Genomic DNA, 13,979 nt, shown 5'->3' with positions numbered 1-13,979 from the left:
AGCTTGATGCTGTATACTGAATCAGATCTGAACTGCTCCATTATATGTCTAAGGATCTTCAGTGTAGGAGTCCAATAAGATTCAGAGAAGCTTGAATTCCACCTTGAAATGAGAACCCTTGATGACATTATTAAGAGTTACATTCTTCAACTAGTTGGCCTCTGCTAAATTAGCCGCTTTCTGATCTTACTCATCCTAATTTTTCTACTCATTCATGTAATACTATGGTGATTTCAAAGTTCCACACATTTTTTTTATATTTATTTTATTTATTTTTTCCCTTTTGTTGCCCTTGTTGTTTTATTGTTGTAGTTGCTATTGTTGTTGTCGTTGTTGGATAGGACAGAGAGAAATGGAGAGAGGGAGGGGAAGACAGAGAGGAGGAGAGAAAGATAGATACCTGCAGACCTGATTCACCGCCTGTGAAGCGACTCTCCTGCAGGTGGGGAGTCGGGGTTCGAACCGGGATCCTTATGCCGGTCTTTGTGCTTTGTGCCACCTGCGCTTAGCCCGCTGTACTACAGCCCGACTCGCCCACACATTTTTTTTAAAATCTAGTTTTCTTTTTAATTAATTTTTTACTTTGGATAGAGGGAAATTGAGAGGGGAGGGAGACATAGGGAGTGAGTGAGAGAGAACTGCATCAAGGTTTTCCCTCTCATGAAACTTCCTCTGACCCCCACTCAGGAAGGGACAGAGGGCTTGAACCCAAGCCTTGCACACTGTAGTGTGTACATTCAACCAGGTGTGCCACCACCTGGCCCCAGTTCTACTCAATCTTAATCTATTTTTCCCTGCTCTAAATATTTATATACCTAGCACATCTTCCAGGTAGCATCCCCAAGCTCAATCTGGTATTGGCATAGATAACTTCTAAAACTATCTTTGCCTTGTCTATCAGGAACAAGTTTGTTTTTCAACTGTTATAGTATGTAAGACTATGTCACCTATATATGATAAACACCCCCAATTGTATAATATGACAAGGCATCCTGAAGATATTAGTATTTTTTGATTTGAAATGAATATTGGTTAGGTTTTAGAAAGATGTTCTATTTCAGAAGTTAAGTAGAAATTAGTAAGATGCACAGTAGTAAAGTATAACTGAATCGCTTATTCATTTTCCCAGAGATCTGTTCATCTTGCCATTTCTATGGGAGGAATTGCCGCATTTTATCCCGTGGGGCAGATTGGATGCCCCCAACAAATGCAATTACTTTTGAGATAAACACTGTTGGCTTAGGCTGTGGAGCTTTTAAAACTAGGAATACATGTTACCTGGTTTGAACTCAGGTGCTTCAGGATGTGGTACAGGTTTTGGTGTGGGGAATGGATGTTGTGTCTGTTGAGATGTTTTAGGAGCTGAAGGAAGAAATTTTTAGGTTACTATGTAACTGCATTCCTATGGGTGTGGGGGCTATGGGAGGCAAAAACATGACTCTGGTTATCCTACTACTTGTTAGATGTTTACCTTTTTTAGGAGTTTTGGCCACATAAACCCTTTAAATTTTTCTTCGGATCATAGCTTACTTGAAGATAGAAAGGCAGACATGTAGATGCAGTGAAGGAATTATTTTGATCTTATAATAACTACAAGATTTTATCTGTTTAAATAGAGGTAGAGACTCATGTTTGAAAAAAATCAGTTTTGCCATTAACACTGCTTACATAAAATAACTTCAAGTAGATAATGATCAATATTCTAAAATAGTCCACACATGAATAGCTCATAGGTAATGTAAGACCTTTCTTAGTTTTAAGAAGAATGTAAATGAATGACTACAAAGAATGCCGCCATTGTCATAAGATGAAACCCTGGGTTTGACAACAAGCAAAACAAACCTTGCTGAAACATAGTATATCATTACCTAATGTTGGTGGTGGCGTCTCAGGCCCAAGAGTGACAGGATCAAGGGCTGTAGCAGGAACTGACCAAAAACAGCACAGCAAGTCAAAGAGAATTTAAAATGTATGAGATAAATTAGGACATTCGCATTTAAACAAATCTTGATTTTATAGCAATACTTCTACAGAAACAAGGGGGGGGGGAAGCCTCTTAACTGAGAAAAAGAACAGATGACTTATTTCTAGAGAATTGAGCAAATTATAGTTGTGGCCAGTTTTTAGGTTTAGCTTTTTAAATATTTTGAATGCCTCAAGTTAGTATGAAAATGCCCTTGGTTTTAATGAATACATTCTAACTGTTATGGAAAACTCTGCACTGGGAATATGTGCATGCATTTACCTAATAGGCACTTAGAAAAATGTCTTTAAAAATCTGATGACTTTGGTGGGGGTGCTGTACAGAACTGTACTCTGTAATCTTACCAACTTGTAAATCATTAATTTCAAATTTAAAAAATAGAAAATAAAAGTCTGATGACCTGTACTTATGTATACTTGAAAATATTGGATTGTCAGAAAAGTCATGATGTATTTTTCTAACAATGCAATCCTTTATAAATCTTTTTTTAGTTCTTTTAAAAAAGATTTTAAGTATTTTATTTTTAAATTTTTCCCTTTTGTTGCCCTTGTCTTTTTATTGTTGTTGTAGTTATTATTGTTGTACTGATGTCGTCATTGTTGGATAGGACAGAGAGAAATGGAGAGAGGAGGGGAAGACAGAGAGAGGGAGGGGAAGACAGACACCTGCAGACCTGCTTTAACACCTGTGAAGTGAGTCCGCTGCAAGTGGGGAGCCAGGGGCTTGAACCGGGATCCTTTTGCCAGTCCTTGTGCTGTACATCACATGTGCTTAACCTGCTGCACTACCGTCCAACTCCCGATTTTTATTTTTTTATGATTAGATAGAAACAGAGAAATTGAGAGGGGGAGGGTATGATAGAGAGGGAAAGAAACAGAGATACCTGGAGCCCTGCTTCACCACTCATGAAGCTTTCCCCCTGTAGGTGGGGACTAGGAGCTTGAACGTGGGACTATGTGCACTGTAAAGTGTGTGCTTAATCAGATGCACTCCCACCTCGACCCTAGTTTATAAATCTTATAATGACATTACAATTGACTAACAAAGATAACTATATTGATTTGTCAAAAATTTCACTTATAGAATCTGAAATTTCTGTCCAAACCATGCCACATTAGAGAGTAGACTAAAGATGTTCACTCATAATTCTTAGTAGAACATCTGTCAGAGATCCAGAAGTAGAAGAAATCAAAAATAGTTGTTGTCTTATATCAAAATGAAATTTGTGAATCAGGTCCTCAAATTTCACTTTCAAATGACTAGACAGACCCTTTTATACATAGCAGCAACAACCATGTTTAAACTTTCTAGAACTAGGACAGTCTGTTTCAGGCAGACCAAAGTGCCTTTATGGGTGACCCTTATTACTTCCAATTCTCTCTGAGCTCACTACTCTTTCCCATTCTTCAAATTTTGTAGTAGGTCTAGGGTCCAAGTGCATTCCATCTTGATATTTTGCAAATATACTAAAGGTAGAGTTTCAAAGATGATGCTCATAGCAACAACAAATTTTGGCACAATATGAATCTCTCTGTCACATTCTCCTTGGCTCCCAGGCAGAGGAAGAATTACCAGTAAACTCATGACTTCACACTTAGAATAAGGAATTGGCACTGCTATGAATTCCCACTGGAAATAGCCACTAGGGTTCCCCCCTAAATCAAGGAAACACAGATTTACCCGGTCTGGTCTGAGGTACATGAGGTCTTCGTGTAGTTTTAGGTCTGGGACGTGGACGACGGGTTCTGTGTGATACTTTAGTAACTATAAAAAGAAAAGCCTTGTGTTACTGTAGGTCTCGGGGCCCTGAATCCTGAGGAGAGTTTTTGCCAAGGCTAGTTAGACTTTCTAAAGTGATAGAAAATGATCTTTATAGTTTTAATTTATTACTTTAAAAAAATTTTTTTAAACCAGATCAGCTCTGGTTTATGGTGGTGCAGGGAGACTGAACCTGGGACTTTGGAGCCTCAGGCATAAGAGTCTCTTTGCATAACCATTATGCTATCTACTTCCATCCTAATTTTTTACCACTATAATGTCAATGTGAAACTATCATTGAGGGGACTTTGAAGGCAAAGTCACACACATGTGCATATCTCTATTTATATATGTACACATATATACTATGTATTTTTTCATTTAGAATGAAAATGACTATAAAAACTCAGCATGGCAGAAGAGGACCTATTGGGGGCTGTATTGTTATGTGGAAATGTTATGCATGTACAAACTATTGTATTTTACTGTCGACTGTAAACCATTAATCCCCCAAGAAGGACATTTAAAAAAAAAAAAAGGAAAGAAAAAAAAGAAACTGAGCTTCCACACTGAGGAATATATTTGCTGTATTAGAAATAATACACATCTTTAAAGTATCACCATAGAAAACAGATTTAAATGTAGAGATTTTAAATGTTTAAAGAAGAGCAAGAGTAGTTGATATTTGTTATTATTGGCCAGCCTGTATAAGAAATAGATTCCAAGCTTTTTTTTTTTAACTTAGTTTCAAGAGAGAATGCTAACATGACAGATAGATAACACAGCAGTTCTTGTGTGCTAGATGGCAGGTAAATATTCTGAAATGTTTTAAGTTTGTTCATTCCTGCAACAGGAACTCATTTTTTTAAAGAGGCAACAGTAGTCTTAGGTAAAGAAACTGACTGAATGGCAACAGAAGATGGTGGTGGTTACTATAGAACGGACACTGAATGAACTTCACAATGAACACCAAAGCACTTGGCAAATGGTATAGAGTCCTTACCTAATGTCCCAGGAGTAGTAAAAGTAACAGGTTTGAGATCTGTAACAGGAACTGAAGTAATAAAAAGTTTTACAAAATGTATGACAAGCTATGGCATTCATTTCAAAGTGAATCCTGGTAGTACAAAATTCCATATATATATATATATATATATATATATATATATATATATTTTTTTTTTTTTTCCTTAGTGCAGTGGGAGTCTGGCTTGAACCTGTGTTGTGCTCATGAGAAAGTAACACACTACCCAAGTGAAATATTTTGCTAGTCTTTTTAAAAAAAATTCTACTGGGGGGTATTATAGATTGAATTGTCTCCCTAAAATTTATAAGTTGAAGACCTAAGTACCTATATAATTGGAGGCAATTATGATGTCATGAGTGGCTTAGAGGGAAAGAGAGGAGTGAATCAGAAAAAGAAGGGGCAACTATGTATAAATGTGGACAGTTGTAGAGAAGATGGTTGGCCCATGTCTAAAACTTTAGGGGAACAGTGGTGGATTGCAGTGGGGAGAGTGAAGATCCAGAACTCTGGTGGTGGGAATGGTGTGGATTCAAACCCATCAACATGTAATTCTATAATATAAAAATATAAAAGATAAAAAAATAAATGAAGTAATATGATGGATAGAAAAAGAGTAAAGTGGTAAAATCCATCTGCTAAAAAAATGTAAGGTGGCATGAAAAAAATTAAGGTTACTGGGGAGAGGAAGACATTTAAATTAGATTCAGGTCTGGCTTTCTTAGACAAGAGGTAACTTGGTTTATACAAGTTCAGTTCTCCTAAGATGTAGAATTAAATGAATGTCACCAGAGTGGAATGAGTTTGCTAATGGGCAGAAAAAGCACTTGTTGACAAGTTAAAAAAAAAAATGACATTACCAAATGTTGTGTCTGGAGTATCTTTTATAGGAGTAACTGGTTCAAAGACTGTAGCAGGAACTGACCAAAAAACAATAAAATATTAATTCAATATTAAACATAGATAAAATCTCAGAACAGTAACTTCAGAAGAAAATTTACCACAATGATTTAATTACCAAATAATATTCACCTTCTGAGCTGAGGGTTAAGTGTCTTATCATTTTAGAGGATTCAGGTGATACTATTAACTCTATTCATAAAGGCTTTTTTTTTTTCTGATAGGACAGAGAGAAATGGAGAGGGGAGGGGAAGATAGAGAGGGAGAGAGAAAGATAGACAACTACAGACCACTTGTGAAGCAACCCCCTCCCCCCCCACAGGAAGGATCTGGGGGCTCAAACCAGGACCCTAGCAGGAGAGTCCTTGCACTTTGTATTATATGTGCCTAACCCAGTGCACCACCACCTGGCCTCCTTCATGTAGTTTTTTATGTAAGTTAGTTAGTCACGTCCCTTAAATTTCTGACTGAGTATCTTTGTCTACATAATGTACCAAAATAGATCTTACTCATCTTGCTAAGAATTTATCTTTGGATAGAGAGAATATAACCTTTGTTTGACAAGGAAGGATACTACAGTATGTAATAATATAATGGATAATACAGTGTAATAATACTGGTGGACCTAGTGAGGGTTATATTGTTAACCAGAAAACTGGGAAATGTTATGCATGTACAAACTATTGTATTTTTTAAAATTTATTTTCCCTTTCTGTTGCCCTTGTTGTTTTTCATTGTTGTTGTTGTTGTTGATGCCGTCGTCATTGTTAGACAGGACAGAGAGAAATGGAGAGAGGAGGGGAAGACAGAGGGTGAGAAAAAGATAAGACACCTGCAGACCTGCTTTACCGCCTGTGAAGCGACTCCCTACAGGTGGGGAGCCGGGGGCTCGAACCGGGATCCTTATACCGGTCCTTGAGCTTTGTGCAAAGTATTGTATTTTTACTGTCGACTGTAGACCATTAATCCCCCAATAAAGACATTAAAAAATAATACAGTAGATAGCTGTCTCTCAAATGCTTGGGAAATGGATACTAATATTTTTTTACACGAAATCCCAAGCTCAACATTCAAAACTTTTGGAAGCCTGATAACCATTTTCTGATAAATCTCTAGCTCTTCTCTCTGATCTCCACATATATTTTTATCATCTGTACTTCTCCTCCTACATTGGCCCCAGATGTTCAAATCTACAGTGATCCCAACACTAAAGTCCTTCCTACATATGTTCACTCACCCTGATTGTTTCTGTAATACAAGAGTAGACAAACTATAGCCCATAGGGCAAATCTTGTCATGTGGTTGTAAAAAAAAAAAAGTTGAAAGAAAAAAAATAACAATAGGCAACAGAGATTATATGTTCACAGAATTCCTAATATTTACTGTCTAACCCTTTATAGAAAGTGTTTATCAAATCCTGTCCTGGATCATTCCTATCGTTTACACATTTTTATAGTTACCAAGAAATAATTTCTTACTTGTCTAAATACATTCATTCTGTAGCTGTTCTAGTCTACTGTACGTGTTCAATATTTTTAAAGGATGAATAGAATTGAATAAGTCAAGGTGTTTGTAAACATCTATCATTGTGAGTTGAGAAATTGAACCCTTATGTCAACAACTGTACTGTTAAAACCATTAACCCTCACAATAAAATGATAAAAAAACATCCCAAGATATTTAGAGAGATAATACTCATTCACAAAACACAAGGAACCAAACTATCACATCAGACCTCTCTCCTCATCAGGGTCCTCACTGCTGGCTGTGGTGTGGAAGCAGTCATTGACCCTGACTTGCCCCCTTACTTCCTTTGAACCCCACAGAATTGACCGAGATCTGCACATTTACCCAGTTCAGTCTGAGGGGCTGCAGGACTTGGTGTGATTTTAGGCTTGAGGTGTGGCTGGTGAGTTCTTTGAGGAACTTTTGGAGCTAAAAGAAGAAAAACTCAGGTTAATTGGGTGCTCCCCCCCTCTTAGGTTTCAGAAGTCGTGGTTAGGGTCATACTTGTTAAAAAAATTCCTGAGTTTAAGCAAAACTCTTCTCTAAAGCTAAAAAATTTTCTCTATTTTGATAACTGCCCCTTTACCTTTGTTTGCTTGATTTATTTGACAGAGATAGGCAGAAATTGAGAGGGAAAGGGGAGATAAAGAGGGAAAAATACCTGCAGTAATGCTTTACCACCTGTGAAGCTTCCCCCCTGTAGAGATCAGGGGCTTGAACCCTGGTCCCTGAGCATTGTAACATGTGTGCTCAACCAGGTATGCCACTACTGCCCTTTTACATAATTTATATTATTCTGAAAAATAAAAATTGCACAGAAACATGTTCAGGAAGATCTCAAGTAGATTCTTAAAGGAAATTCTGGAAGACAAAAAAATTCAAACCTACTAAAGAGTGGTAGTGTTACCAAGGGGGTGGGATAATATGTATATGAATGATAGTGCTTATAATTTAAATTAATTGGCATTGGGCATTTACTGTATGTCATTTCTAGTCATTATTATCACAGACTAAGTCATTATTGACAACAGCAAAGCAAAACCACAATCACACAGATAGTAACAATTCAGGGATTTATATCCACACAAGAAGTATGCCATACATCATGACAATGTACTAATTAAGCTTAGGATCAAGGACAGACTAACTCTCAGCCCCAACCCACATTGTTTTTGAAGCTCAGTAACAAGAACGTGATTAACGCTATGGAAATACGATGCCACAGAGGCAATGCTTTGCAGAAATGCAAACTAAATTCATACCTGACTCTGAAAACCAGGTTGGTTGTTTTCATTCTATTCAATAGACTTAGAAATATCTAAATGATAACAGAAGATGACATGTAAGTCTTATGAAGCAGGAGAAGCCATGAGGATGATGGTGATGAAATGGATTTGAAATGAGCAGAAACAGTTAAGTGCTAATGGAAAATGTCATTACCTACTGCCGTCACTGGAGCCTCACTTCTAAGAACAACAGGTTCAGAGGGGGCAACTGATCACAAGTAACAAAAGAAACCAGAGAGATTTTAGTGAATATCGAAATATCAGAAAACTTCTCTTAATAAAAAAATGCTTGGTGGGGGGGAAGCAGTTGGACTGTACAAAGAAAGGACTAGGACTTAGCACCAAGAGGCAGAACTTTGGAGGATGAAGAGGGAGGTGGGAGGGAAGGATAATAAATCATGCTTGAGTCTATCCACCAACTATAGCAGGTACTCAAGAGAAGACTGTACTAACAGACTAAGTCACTAGTGAAATAGTGACCTTTAATATAATGAGGTGAGGAACAATCTCTTAATTTGTGGTATATTAGATTGGACATCTTTAGTTCTAAGGGGGAAAAAAGCATAGATCTATACAGAAAAATCATTTAAGTCCACTGCATCAATTTAAGCCTTTGAGCAGATATCAACCCCCCACCCCAATTTATCTTATGGGATCACTCACTAAGAGAACAGTGTTCATCCTTTGTCAGATTCAATACACTGCCTACTTGCTATTTGCTGTTCCTTTACCCCTCCAATCATCCAAATTCTGTACTAATTTCTTTCTAATTATCTTGATCCTCTCCTGTTCCAAGTATTTACCAAGTTCCTATCAGGCAACATTTATACCACTTGAGAAATTATTTTACATCATGTTATTTATTTTCTATCTGCTTATGCAGGAACAGCATTTGTTTACAACTCCAATGCAAGAAAACTGGAAAACATACCTCTCACTATATCTCAGGTTCTACTGTGAGTATAAGGATAAACAAGGAATTAATAAAAGTAATTGAACTCGTTGTGCTGCCTCATTGAACAAACATCTATAAGATGTGAATGGGATTAAATTGTAAGATAGGTGGAGAAAATGATCATTGATGGAGAACATTCCCACACAGAAAACAGGAGGTGCTCAGAATTTATCGGATAGTCTCCTCACGAACAAGTAGATTTTACTCATATATAGGTCTGCAGGGCAGATGCAATTATGTACATAAAATTGAAGATCCCAAGTGAGTTAAATACTTGGACTCTTTAAGTACACCAACCACATATTTACCCAGTTTTGGCTGAGATACTTCTGGAGGGGGTGTGGTTTTACGTTTGGGGTTTGGACGTCGGGGCCTCTTTGTTGGTGGTGCTGAAGGAAAAAAATAATTAATATGTTACTGATCACTCCATCATCTTTGAATAGGGAGAGATAATAAAACTCTGATAAGTTTTCCAATAATTGCCAGTTTCATTGATTGGAATATAACTATTAATTTGGTCTGACATTTTTCTTTTAGCTTGACATTTTAAAAACTTTATTAATAGGTTTTCTTTTCTTTCTCTCTCTCTTTTTTCCCTGGTTCAAGCTTTTAGGAGATTTAATAGTTCAAAAAACAAGTCATTATTAGAAATGTATTAACAATACTCCTTTGTAACTATAATATGTATATCTTTATAGATAGAAAACTTCTTTTAAAATAGTTTTATGTTAATATAACTACTGTAGTGTTTATGATTACTTTTTTAAATTTAATTTCTCTCTCTCTCTCTCTTTTAACCAGAGCACTGATCAGCTCTGGCTTACAGTGGTACAGGGCATTTAACCAGAGACTTTGGAGGTTCAGGCATGAGAGTCTCTGCATAACCACTATGTTTTATACACACAGTGGGTTTTCTTTTATAACTCAGAGTTCTCCAGAAATAAAAATTACACACACACACACACACACACACACACACACACACACCTTTAAGCTTAAGAAATTAAGTCTGGGAACTATTATTTCATTTAAAATAAAGATCCTAAATCAGACATTGCTTAAAAATTACTGTTAAATGATGGTGTGAGAATTTCAAATCTCCCTATTCTCACAATTTAAAATGGCAAGGCATGTTTTATTTCTTACCTGATTATTTACTAGAATAAGTATATAAAATTTACTGAAACATCAGTGAACTGAAAATAGACATAGAACTCAGAAAATAGAATATAAGATGCTTAGAGAAAACTTCACGGTATCAAAACTGATACCGTACTCATGGTCTAAGTAAAGGATATATTGACAATCAGACTGAATTTCAGCTGTGACAAACAGTCTAACAGACTCAGATCAACATGGTGTAGTTTCCAGCAGTGAGATACGGAATAAGTAGCTGTAATCAATGACGTGCACGTATAGCTCTGTTAAGAAGAAAGCCTTTAAAAGAGAAAGACTAAATAGGATGACAAATGAAGGCATCATCTATATAACACCATAGATAAATGATAAGAAACAGCACCAGCTCAAGGAAATAAAGGTTCATTACCTAGAGGTGTCCCAGGAGTAATAGGTTGAGGGTCTGTAGTAAGAAATGGTCGAAAGTGATAAAATGATTAAACATATGAGAAAAAATACTTCAAACTCTTAATTATGCCAGTCTAATTTTGATTTAATAGCCAAAGGGGGAAAAAATTAAAGCTCTGAGGTGAGAGTAAAAAAGTATTTATTTTATTAATGTAGCTATATCCTTTACCTGTCCACATGATTAGCTTTAAGTTTTGCTAATTTTGTTATTATCTGATAATGTATAACTTCAGTTACAAGATTCTTTTTCTTAAATATTTTTATATTTATTTATTTTCCCTTTTGTTGCCCGTTTTTTTATTGTTGTTGTAGTTATTGTTGTTTTTATTGATGTTGTTGTTAGATAGGACAGAGAGAAATGGAGAGAGGAGGGGAAGACGGGGAGAAAAAGATAGACACCTGCAGACCTGCTTCATTGCTTGTGAAGCGACTCCCCTGCAGGTGGGCAGCCGAGGGCTGGAGCTGGGATCCTTATGCCAGTCATTATGCTTTGCATGCCATGTGCACTTAACCCGCTGCACTACAGCCCGACTCCCACAAGATTCTTGAGTACCTGTCTAAACAGTATTTTTAAGTATGTTTATGAGAAAAGAATGTGAATGTATAATTATTTATAGCAGAGTAGATTACAAAAACAAAGCTCTGGGTCATTGTAGATTAACAAATATGACTTGGGCCTTTCATCATGAAGAGCCACTAGTTATTACTAGATGACAAGTTCAACTGCCATCCAGCATCACATTTGAAGGGGTTCCACAGGCACCAGGACCATATATTTACCTAATTCACTCTGAGGTACCTCTGGGCTTGGTGTGGTTCTACGTTTGGGATGTGGACGGCGAGTTCTCATTCGCTGTGATGTTTTTGGAACTAAAGAAAGGAAACTGATTAATATTGTCTTATGATTCCAGAAATGAAAAAAGAATTACAGATGTCTCTTCTTTCTAAATGTTTCTTTTTTACTTCATTAGGATTTCTTTAGTTTGGAGAACTTTGTCTTTTGGTTTGAAATTTTGTCATCGTCATACAAAAAAAAAAAAAGAAAAAACAGGGAAGAATCTATTGAAAGTTCTTCTGAGAATGAATAGAACATTATTTTTATACTACAATTTCAAAAAATTATTTCAAAAATTTTCAAAAGTCCAAAAGAGGACTCTGTCTCAGGGGATATTAGAATCATAACACATTCATGTCATCAAAACATGGAGCCAGCAGGTTCACCTGTGTTTGGTTGGTGGAACCTACAAAGTACTTGACTTGGGCATATATCCACTACATGTGACTAGAATAAACATATTTAATATCTTAAAATCATTGGTATACAGACAATCAAAATGCCATACCTGTCTTAAAACAACTTTCTGTTGATAGCCAAAGAATTACAGTTGATACTTATAGGGCATAGGCTCTTAATTATATTTGAAATATAGCTCTAACAGAGAACACTAAGCAGTCTCACAGGCTCAATAAAGCATTAGTAAAGCCAAATCTTCAGCGCTAGCTGCCCACAGGCTTATCACCCAACAAGGTAATTTTTTTAAAAAAATATTTTATTTTATTTATTTATTCCCTTTTGTTGCCCTTGTTGTTTTATTGTTGTAGTTATTATTGTTGTTGTTGTCATTGTTGGATAGGACAGAGAGAAATGGAGAGAGGAGAGGAAGACAGAGAGGATGAGAGAAAGACAGACACCTACAGACTTGCTTCACCGCCTGTGAAGCGACTCCCCTGCAGGTGGGGAGCCGGGGTTCGAACCGGGATCCTTATGCCGGTCCTTGTGCTTTGCGCCACCTGCACTTAACCCGCTGCGCTACAGCCCGACTCCCGGTAATTTATTTTAAACAACTTCAGTAGGTGCAAAATGAATATAACTGATAGCGAAAGAAGATGAGAAAATCTTATGGAAGAGGAAATCTTCTGGCTGAGACAGTGATAGAATAGACTGGTAAACACTGAGTAGGAATGTGTCCTTGTCTAGTGATGTAAAAGGTCATTACCTAATGTAGTCCAGGTGGCTTCTGTTCTCAGGATTATAGGTTCAGTATTTGTGGCAAGAACTGACCAAAAGCAATATAATAAGAAATGATGATTTAAGAAATTTAGGAAAACCATCTTGAAAATAAATCTTAACCCTACAATGTTTAAAGAACATTTCTGAACTCTATACAAATACCATTTACACTGATAAAAGATTGCATCCCACAATGACCTTGGATCCATGCTCCCAGAGGGTTAAAAAATAGGAAAGCTATCAGGGGATGGGATGGGATACAGAGTTCTGATGGTGGAAATTGTGCGGAGTTGTACCCCTCTTATCCTATGGTTTAGTCAATGTTTCCATTTTATAAATAAAAAAATTTTAAAAAAGAATGTATCTGGTATCTATCTCACAAAAGGTCATACCATTTCCATCGCTATGAGAACAATGAAGAGGGTTTTTGCCAATTGCTTGATGATTTGAGGTTAACTCCATGGAAACGTGTTTCCTCCAAGATCTTAGTTACTTGATATATATTCTAAATTGTGCTGACAATTTACTAAAATATTTGTTAGTTTTTCAAAGAAAGGCATTCACCACTATCATAAGTATTATTTTAAGGGATGGTGAAGAGAGTTATTAGAAAATGTTCTTAGTCAGTTTATTGGAGATCTGTAACTGTACTGACAACTCTTTGGTGTTAAATTCATAGAGTATAAAGTTAATTTATTTTTATTAAATCTAGAAGAGTAAGTATAACACAAAATCATCTCACCACTGTTCTCCCATTGAGCATTTATGTGGAGATTACCTACCCTGACCAAGACACTATAGTACAAAGCTGGCTTAAACCAAACTAAGGAAATTCTCTGAACAATAAAACAGCCTAAAGAAGAGATGGGGTAATCCACAACAACAGGATGCAAGCAATATTCAAGACTGGTTGTTTTCAAACAAAAAAGGTAGAATTCTTGTTTTGTTTGGAATTCAGCCATCACAATGTA

General features: G+C 36.5%; 1 protein-coding gene across 20 annotated transcripts in view; it reads right to left on the bottom strand.

Moving 5' to 3' along the window:
- ABI3BP (ABI family member 3 binding protein) overlaps positions 1–13,979 on the bottom strand; it is a 234,530-nt gene that overhangs the window by 72,078 nt on the left and 148,473 nt on the right. For 7 of the 20 annotated variants that reach the window (XM_060198467.1, XM_060198449.1, XM_060198451.1 and 4 more), the window contains 11 exons: positions 12,995–13,054; positions 11,778–11,867; positions 10,960–10,992; positions 9,722–9,802; positions 8,613–8,666; positions 7,518–7,601; positions 5,627–5,686; positions 4,746–4,796; positions 3,665–3,748; positions 1,869–1,928; positions 1,279–1,362 (listed from right to left, as the gene is read on the bottom strand). In XM_060198467.1, the coding sequence (XP_060054450.1) occupies positions 1,279–1,362; positions 1,869–1,928; positions 3,665–3,748; positions 4,746–4,796; positions 5,627–5,686; positions 7,518–7,601; positions 8,613–8,666; positions 9,722–9,802; positions 10,960–10,992; positions 11,778–11,867; positions 12,995–13,054 (741 nt within the window). The remainder of the gene's footprint in view (positions 1–1,278; positions 1,363–1,868; positions 1,929–3,664; positions 3,749–4,745; positions 4,797–5,626; positions 5,687–7,517; positions 7,602–8,612; positions 8,667–9,721; positions 9,803–10,959; positions 10,993–11,777; positions 11,868–12,994; positions 13,055–13,979) is intronic. The other 13 variants (XM_060198460.1, XM_060198469.1, XM_060198452.1 and 10 more) reach the window with 12 other exon arrangements.

This window comes from Erinaceus europaeus, chromosome 9 (genome assembly GCF_950295315.1).
Source record: "Erinaceus europaeus chromosome 9, mEriEur2.1, whole genome shotgun sequence".
Classification (NCBI taxonomy): Eukaryota; Metazoa; Chordata; class Mammalia; order Eulipotyphla; family Erinaceidae; genus Erinaceus; species Erinaceus europaeus.
Note: the sequence above shows the minus strand (reverse complement) of the source record. Positions and strands in the feature narration are given on the sequence as shown.